Raw genomic sequence first — 9,752 nt, forward strand, 5'->3', positions numbered from 1 at the left:
GTTATTGTTGTTGTTGTTGTTGTTGTTGTTGTGTATTTTTGTTTATTTATTTTTGTTGTTTGTTAGTGTGTGTGGGTGTGGGTGTGAGAGAGAGAGAACTTCTGTGTGTGTGTGTGTGTGTGTGCGTGTATAATATATATATATATATATATATATATATATATATATATATATATATATATATATATATATATATATATATATATATATATATATTTTTTTTTTTTTTTTTTTAAGTAGTCATATATTTGTTTCACTTTTCTTTATTTTTTGTTTTATTTATTTAAATATATTTTTACTTTTATTGTGTTTTAATTTTGAAAGATAAAGTGTATTTTGTTTTCTTGTATGTTCTTTATTGTGTATGCATGAGAGAGAGAGAGAGAGAGAGAGAGAGAGAGAGAGAGAGAGAGAGAGAGAGAGAGGTGCTCTGTTCTGTATGTTCAGATAAAAAGAATAACATTTTGATTGTTAATGAGCAATAATAAGAAGAAAATCCAATGTAGTGATGGAATTATGTGAAAAGTAGTGATAATTGTAAAGAGGAAGAAAGAAGGATGATAGTGAATAATAATAATAATAATAATAATAATAATAATAATAATAATAATGGGAATATAAAGCAAAGTAACATCAAATAATGATAATAATAGTAATAGTAATAATAATATATACATACATACATACATATATACATAAACCAAGGTTGTCTCCCCCAAAAAAGGGTAAATTGATAAAGAAATAATAATAATAATAATAATAATAATAATAATAATGATGATGATGATGATGATGATGATATCAATAAAAACAAAGTAACTTTAAAGATACACATGAGTGCAAGTATGGTAGAGGCCTATCAAATCACTAGGCCTACTGCTGAGGTACAGAGAGGCCCAACTAAGCCTAAAGAAATTATTAATAAGGCTGTGCTCTCACTGATTAACAAACCATAACAAAAGAAAGGAAACTAATTCAGAGATGAGACAAACAAACTAACTTGACCCCCTCCTGTCAAAACACAAGGTAAAGACAGACAGACAGGTAAATAAACACCTTCATTTCTCATAAACTTAAAATAAAAACACAGTAAATAAGTAAAGATGAGACTTAAACAAACAAATTGAACTCACTCCATCAAGAGACAAGTAGACAAAGACAAAATAGAAAAAAAAAACTCAATCATTTCAACATAAAAATATATATACATATATAATAACTTGGTGTTTAGAGATAAAGAAAAAAAGAAAAAAAAACTTGGTATTCAAAGATGACACACACACAAGGAAACAAAGTCTTTCCTCCCTCCTGTCTGTCCAAACACAAGGTAAAGACACGTGGCTGGTGTGGTCTTGCTGAGCCGTCTGTGCCGTTGCCGCCGCTGCCGCCGCCGCCCCCAGTGACCGTCTGTTTTGCTACTTTCAGGCACCTTCGCGCGCCTGGTAGCAGACCACATGGGGGCGGCGGGCGGGGCACAGCGGCCACCGGGGCAGGGCAGATCCCCGAGTACCTCCAGGTCCCCGGGGCAGGGCATATCCCCAGGGCTCATGCGCTCCCCAGGCTCCCCAGGGGGTATCCCAGCGGGTATCCCAGGGGGTGTCCCAGGGGGTATCCGAGCCAAGCCAGTCACCCCACACCTCCCCCAGGGCAAGGCAGCAGTGTTAAGGTCCCCAGGGGCTGGCCGGTCCCCCTCCCCATCACTCAGTCAGTCTCTCACCCCATCCCCTCTCTCCACCTTTCTCCCTGGGTTCACTCCCCCATCCACCAACCCAGCCACCACCCCCACCTCCACCACCACCTCAACCAGGAATGCGGTAGGGGTGGGAGGCGTGGTGGTGGGGGCGGCAGTAGGCACCCCACCCTCGTCATCGCCCATAGTGTGTGATATCTGCCACAAGACTTTCACATCGCGCTCAAACCTTAACAAACACAAGCGCGTCCAACACTCAGGCGAGGAGTACGTGTGTCCAATCTGCCGCCGGACTTTCAGAAACAGGTACTACATCAAGGAACATGTCCTCCTCTGCTCCACCGCCTCACAGAAGAAGGCCAATGCTGCTGCCGCTGCTGCTGCCATGCTTGGTGATGGCAGCAAGGGCGAGGAGGGTGACAGTGGTGGTGGTGGTGGTGGTGGTGGTGGGGAAGAGCAACCCACTGATTTGGTTTTGAGACGGACTGCTTCACCCACCTAGCTACTTATTGCTATTACTGCTACTGCTACTGCTGCTATCAATACTACCACATACTAGCTTTTCTGCTGCTACTGTTACCACACACACCACTATAGCCTCTCATCACTATACTATTTTTCTGTCACCATTAAGGACTACTGACAATACTACTGCACAATAGCTTTTCTACTGGTACTGTTACTTTGTACCATCACTATCACCACTCACCACAATCACCACCACTATCAAAACTACAATTTTTCTGTATTTTTGTCACTATAAACTACTACTACTACTACTACTACTACTACTACTACTACTACTACTACTACTACTACTACTACTACTATCATCTACCATCAGTGCCACCCACTGCAGTCATTACTACACTACTATTTTTCTATCACCATAAACTACAACTTTTACTACAACTATTGCTGTCTCCTCCTCCCTCTCTTCCGCACACACATACAGCAGCAGAATAGTGTGGTAGGGCTGTGTGATAGTGATACAGTAGTAGCTTCCAGCCCACACTGACCAGGCACTTAGTTACAGTGCCTTAATTAGTGCCTTAATTGCTCAAGGGAAGGACATTCAAAGGAACTGTTTGTCAGGGTCACCCACACACCCACCCTGGCTATCCCTCTGCTCCCTACACCCGCACTCAGCCACACGCACCCACCCAGCCCTATTGTGGGTGTGGGTGTGGGTCTGGCAAGATCTCACAGGGTTACAAAGAGAGGAGAAAGTTGTATACAGGGAAATAAATGACAAATACTCACTGTGGATGGAAATTAGTTGAAGGGTTGCTGGGAAGTTTTGTGTAGGAGTGAGGAGAGAAGTGGGGGTGTTGTATTAAAGTGAATGGGAGATTGGAAAGTTTTGTGGATGACAGGAGAGAAATGGGGGAGTTTTTGTATTGAAATGAAAGGGAAGTGGGAAAAATTTTTAAAGAGAGAAATGGGAGTTTTGTACTGAAATAAATGGAAGATTGGAAAGTTTTTAAGGAGTGAGGAGAATTGGGAGATTTTTGTAATTTTTGTACTGAAATTAGAGAGGAATGGGAAAATTTGATGCAGGAATGAAGAGAAGAAGAGGAAGTTTTGGTAGAGAAACAAAACAGGAATGGGAAAATATGATTGAGGAATAAGAGAGATGGTAAAATTTTCATACAGAACTTAAGGAATGGGAGTAAAACTTTATCTTTGAAGCCAAAATTAAAAAGAGGACAAAGTAAAATGGAAAACTCTCACAAAAGCCAAAACAGGAAAATGTGATGAAAAGAACCAGAATGCAGGAAATGAAAGAAAGAAAGTAGGAATGGGGAAGAGGAGACAAAGAATGAAAGGAAATGAAAAAGAAAAGACAAATTAGGAAGAGGAAAGAATTATTATCATTATTTGCTCATTGTTTTCTTTATTTATTATTAGTATTCTTTATAAGTCTGTTCCAAGTGAGTTTTATTGTTTATTTCTCAGATATTTTAGATTTAATTTAACTTGGCTTTTTTCTATTATTGTATTTCTCTCTCTCTCTCGCTCTCTCTCTCTCTCTCTCTCTCTCTCTCTCTCTCTCTCTCTCTCTCTCTCTCTCTCTCTCTCTCTCTCTCTCTCTCTCTCTCTCTCTCTCTCTCTCTCTCTCTCTCTCTCTCTCTCTCTCTCTCTCTCTCTCTCTCTCTATTTAGTTTTTACTTCACTTTAGTTTGTCTCCTCTTTCTCCACCTCCTCCCTTCCTTCCCTTCCCTTCTTTTTTTCCCCTTACCAAAATATTTAAATGCTCCTAGATCATACTCATGTGTGTGTGTGTGTGTGTGTGTGTGTGTGTGTGTGTGTGTGTGTGTGTGTGTGTGTGTGTGTGTGTGTGTGTGTGTGTGTGTGTGTGTATAGACATTGACACGTACATGACTTCCTTCTTGTGCACGCTACAATAAAAAGACAGTAGGTTATGTTGATATGCTATGTATATTATTATTATTATTATTATTATTATTATTATTATTATTATTATGAAGTAAGAAAAAAGTTGACAATTATTATTATTATTATTATTATTATTATTATTATTATTATTATTATTATTATTATTATTATTATTATTATTATTATTATTATTATTATTATTATTATTATTAAGTTTCTTCGATGTATTACTTTACACTACTTACGTACTTTTATTTTTCTGTTTTGTAAGTAAGTTTTTATTTTATTGTCTATGAGGAAATACTTCATTGGCTTCCTGTCCCTTTGTGTGTGTGTGTGTGTGTGGGTGTGTGTGTGTGAGAGAGAGAGAGAGAGAGAGAGAGAGAGAGAGAGTGAGTTATATTTCCATTGTTCTTTTGACATTAAAATTAATTATCACATCCCCCTCTTCCTCTTCCCATTGTGGTAAAGATTCTCTCTCTCTCTCTCTCTCTCTCTCTCTCTCTCTCTCTCTCTCTCTCTCTCTCTCTCTCTCTCTCTCTCTCTCTCTCTCTCTCTCTCTCTCTCTCTCTCTCTCTCTCTCTCTCTCTCTCTCAAAAGTTGATTATGTTTTTTCCATTAATAAATTTTCCGGTGTGTTTGTTTTTTGGTTTTATTTGTCTTGATTCCTTGGCGACGTGATGGTTGTGATGGTTGTGGTGCTCGGAAATGCACTATACTTTGAAACGCACAGCAAACTAAACTTACATTATTTCAAACGAAACTTGGTGAATGATATGATGTCCACGTTCCTGAAATGCATCCTGGTTTGATATGTATGACAGATTAACATAGTATTTCTGGCAACACTTAATGCTATAATGCTCTTTGTCTTGCAACGTGCAGCACACTAACATACACTACTTCAAACAGAACCTTGAGTTAATGTGACGATGTTGTTTTGAAATACATCTTGTTTTGAAATGCACAACAGACTAACGTACAGTATTTTAAAACAGAACCTTTAGTCACAATTACAATGCTCATGTTTTGAAATGTGCTTTAGACTAAACTTGTATTTCCAGCAAACTGTACTTCCATCAAAACTTTTACTTAATTATAAGATACTGGATTATTAAGAAAAGGAAATAATCTGATATCTTATGAACCAGTAATGTTTTTTTCAGTACAATACAGTGAATATCCTGCACATTTCAGAAGACACGAATACATTGACCAGTCAGTGAGTAAGAGTATCAGTCACCGGCAGTGTTATCTTGGCCCTGTCTCCATGTCCCTGTGTCCCCATGTCCCTGTGCTTCCAAGTCCCTGTGTTCCCAAGTCCCTGTGTCCCCATGTCCTTGGGCAGCCAGATTACTGTGACATTTTCTGCTTCACTATTATAAAGGAATATTGTTTGGGGGGTGAAGGGAAATGTTGTGATGTGGTGATGGGTGTGGGAATGTTATGGTCACATGGGAGGGATGAATGGTGATTGGAGGGACTTACTTGTGATGTGATTGTGTGGGAATGTTAGTGATGATATGGGAGGGAATGATGGTGCCATGGGAGGGAGTTTTTAATGGTCATGTGTTGGTATGGGAGGGAATTTTAATGGTGACATGGTGGTATGGGAGTGTTATTGGTGACATGGGAGGGAACGATGGTGACATGGGAGGGAGTTTTAATGGTGACACGATGGTTTGGGAGTGTTGATGATGATGTGGAGCGTTATAGTGATATGGTGTGGGATTGTTATTGTGATATGGTTGGGAGTGTTTTATCTGTGTACAAATCACCCATTTGTTGTTAAGCCTCACCCATTACTCTTGAAAAGCATAACCATTACTCCATTAATATTACTTGTCCCTTCATTACATAACCTTTTCACCCATTAAAATCACTCATTCCCTTATTTCTATACCCATTAAAAAATATAATTACCAGTCTGACCATTTCTTCATATAATGACTTACCCATTATTGAAAGTGCATTTTATTAGTCTGTAAAAATCACCCATTATTTAAGAGAGAGAGAGAGAGAGAGAGAGAGAGAGAGAGAGAGAGAGAGAGAGAGAGAGAGAGAGAGAGAGAGAGAGAGAGAGAGAGAGAGAGAGAGAGAATAAAGTACATACTTGAAAATTAAATTAAAATGTTGGGGAAGATTTTAGAAAGGAGTGAACGTTTAACATTTAATAATATACAAGACTGTGTGTGTGTGTGTGTGTGTGTGTGTGTGTGTGTGTGTGTGTGTGTGTGTGTGTGTGTGTGTGTGTGTGTGTGTGTGTGTGTGTGTGTCTTAGCTCCAATTACAAAAACTTTACAGAAGAGGCACTAAACACAATGAATTACTAATAAATTCTGTACCATCTGCTGATGTGAGTGGTGTCTGCAGCATTGATGTAAACAGAAAGCATTGAGGAAGACAGAAGGCAGTTTTTTTGTTGTACCTTTTAACATAAACAGTAGACTTTTATATACATAAGAGAAGGGAAGCGTTTAAGTGTTCATTGTACCACTCAGTATAAACAGAAAGCTTTCACAGATACAAAAGAAAGGATGCTTTTTTGTTGTACCATTCGACATAAGGTTCTGATGAAGATAATTGTAAAGAAGTGTTTGTTTTACCATTTGATATAAACAGGGTAGAAGAAGGGAAGTGTTTGTTGGGTCTGTCACCTTTAGTGGGCCTTTTTTCGTTGGCTTTTTGTTCCCCTTTGCCAGAGCACCACTTACGTAAAGAAAAAGAGGGGACTTCTACACCTTCAACTCATGCAGAGATAGTTATTAGTATGAGAATATCACCACACCACACTGTCTAGGTTGGCATGGTGTGGCAGAACAGCTGGTGTGACTGGCAGGTTCTGGGGCAGTGATGTGTATTGTCATAACTATCAGAGTGTTTGGTGCTGCTAACATAACCACAGCATAAACCCATGTTGTCTGGCCTTGCTGTGGCATTGATCATAGTTACCTCCTAGTGTTTGTGAGATTGTTGTTGCCCTTATTCTTCTTCTTTAGCCATTTTCCCTAGAGGGAACAGTTGGCACCATGTACAAGTCTCCTCCAGTTGTTTTTGTCCCATGCATCTTCTGTGACTCCCATCCTTTGCAGTTCTACTACAGTAACATCCCTCCATCTCTCTGTCTTCCCCTTGTTACCCTGTGGAACCCCAGAATTCCCTCATTAGGTGGTTCAGAGTGGATGACGTGGATGCTGAATGGATGAAGCACGCTGGAAGAGACACCAGTCAAGGCAAGTAGCTGGAGTGACCTGGAAAAAAATAGGTCTTGCACATTGGAAGGAAGTATTTGTTTTGTTTGAAGGAGGCACACAAGAAGGATTATAAGCAAGAGTGACAAAGTTAGACATCTTTTATACTGAAGGAAAGTACTTTGTTGCAAGGAGATGAAAGCAAAGGAGTGACGGAATTAGAAGTCTTGTATACTGAAAGGACGTGGCTCTTGTTTTTGTTTCAAGAAAATCAAAGGTTCATAAGCAAGACTGACACCATTAGAGGTCTTGCAAACTGGAAAGCAAAGGATTATAAGGAGACCAATAAAGTTAGAAAGATACCAGTACTTGTTATGTATGAAGGAGGTAAAACAGAAGGATTACAAGCAAGAGTGACAGCAGCGTGAAGAACAGGACACCCTTGGAAGGAAGATGACAGTGCTTGTACTGTGTCAGTGGCAAGGAGTGTTTGCTGGCACCTGATAGCTGGCTTAATCACTGTGTCTGCCTGTGCTGCAAGGAAGAACACCACTGAGGGAGTTGGGTGAAGAGGAGAAGCAGGAATTAAAAACAAGTTTAGGAAAGAGTTACATTAGTTAGATTCATAGGCAGTTAAGAAGTTATAGAAGTAGTGTCAGTGTAGTGATAGGTGAGTTTAGAAATGTTCTCAGGTATAGTAGAGCTGGCTGATAAAAAGTGATTGTGGCTTAGACCAGTAAAAGAAAAGTTTGAGGAGTGAAATTAGATTGATAGGCAGTAAAATATATTATACAGTTGGTGTTAATTAGAATATGGTTCATTTAAGTATATAGACAGTGAAGAAAAAAATATAGAATTATTATTGATTATATTATTGTTTACTTACATTTATAGATGGAAAAGAAAGATAGAGTCACTGTTAATTAGAATGTTGATGTGATTTTAAAAATTTTCTCAAGTATAATAGAGCTGGCTGGAAAAAAAAAAGTAACATGTGACTTAGCCCAATAAAAAAAAAATACAAAAATGCAAAAACAAAACAACAACAGTATTCAGAATGACACACTCCCTACATGACTGGAAGAGACTGTGACCCATGAAAAAAAAAAGATAATTCCTTACATATACTAAAATAAAAAAAAATAAAAAAGATAAGCTCTCTTCTCTATTAGTCAGTCTTGCCTTTCCCTTGACTCTCCCTCCTTCCCCCTCTCTCTCTTTCTCTCTGTCCCTTGCTCTAACTGATAAGGCTCGAAGTGTAGCAAATGAATGGGTGTAATAGATGAATTTTCTCTCATCTCTTTGCAGGTGGGGGTGGAAGGCTTTTCGGTAAGTCTGAAGAGAAGACGAGCATCATGATTTCCCTTACTCACTCATTCACTCACTTGACTTCACACACATGTACACTTTTATTCTATCTTTCTTCTCTTCTCTTATCTGTTGCATCTTCTCTTCTCTTATCTGTTGCATCTTTGGTTTCTCTCTCTCTCTCTCACTCTCTCTCACTCTTGCTCTCGCTCTCTTTCTCTGTGTTTTGTCTGTCTTTGTCTCTCTTGATCTCTCTTCTTCATCTCAGGTAGATTAGGTTTAGTTGGTTGCTTTTTATTTATTTTATTTTTTTCTGTTTTTCTTGGGTTTTTATGTCTTGTTGATTAATTTAATTTTTATTTTTTATTTTGTTTGTTTATTGTTTTATTTTGGTTTATTCTTGATTTTCTTTTATTTTTTTCTTGTCTTTTTATGGTTGTTTGGTATTCATTATTTTTCTTTTTTCTTTCCTTAGGGAGTAAATTTCTTTTTTCAAAGGATTGATTTTTCATTCATTTTTCGTAGATTTAGACTTCCTATGTGTCTTTTCACTTTTATTTATTTTTATTTTTTCTTCATTCTTATCTGTCTTATCTCGCTTATCTGGTTTTATGAGTTGTTTCTGCCTCTTGGTCTGTCCTGTCACACACACACACACACACACACACACACACACACACACACACACACACACGGGATAAAGTTAAGACCAAGAGGAGTGAGAGAGACATTGCAATATATATCTGATGAACATAGAGAGCAGTCAGCCAGCCAGTCATTGAGGCAGTAGTGTAGCAGGGCAGGCAGGGCGTGAGGGTGACAGGGGAAGGTGACAGGCTCTGTTCCTTGCAGCGGCGGGCATCAGGTTCCCTCACGGCATTGAGTATAAGCGCAAGCGGACGGCGTTCACGCGGCACATGATCCTGGAGCTGGAGAAAGAATTCCTGCTCAACCAGTACCTGACAGGCACCAGGAAGCGGGACATCGCGCAGCGCCTGCGTCTGCCCGAGCAGCAGGTCAAGATCTGGTTCCAGAACCGCCGCCAGAAGTGGAAGAAGATCAACAAGCAGATGAAGGGAGAGCACTCCGAGGAGGGCAGCTCTGACGCTTCCGTGTCCCCCCACGGGGCGCCGCGCCACACCGCTCCCGCCACCCCAGGCGCC

General features: G+C 39.4%; 1 protein-coding gene across 5 annotated transcripts in view; it reads left to right on the forward strand.

The window, feature by feature from the left end:
- LOC135094260 (protein bric-a-brac 2-like) overlaps positions 1-9,752 on the forward strand; it is a 74,251-nt gene that overhangs the window by 35,456 nt on the left and 29,043 nt on the right. Inside the window, exons 7-8 of one of the 5 annotated variants that reach the window (XM_063994243.1) lie at positions 8,590-8,610; positions 9,442-9,752. The exon at positions 9,442-9,752 is cut by the window's right edge and continues 1,950 nt beyond it. The exons of 2 other annotated variants lie outside the window; for them this stretch is intronic. In XM_063994243.1, the coding sequence (XP_063850313.1) occupies positions 8,590-8,610; positions 9,442-9,752 (332 nt within the window). Of the gene's footprint in view, positions 1-1,425; positions 4,059-8,589; positions 8,611-9,441 lie in introns of those variants that run through there. 2 more of the 5 variants (XM_063994244.1, XM_063994242.1) reach the window with 2 other exon arrangements.

This window comes from Scylla paramamosain, chromosome 45 (genome assembly GCF_035594125.1).
Source record: "Scylla paramamosain isolate STU-SP2022 chromosome 45, ASM3559412v1, whole genome shotgun sequence".
NCBI classification, from domain to species: Eukaryota; Metazoa; Arthropoda; class Malacostraca; order Decapoda; family Portunidae; genus Scylla; species Scylla paramamosain.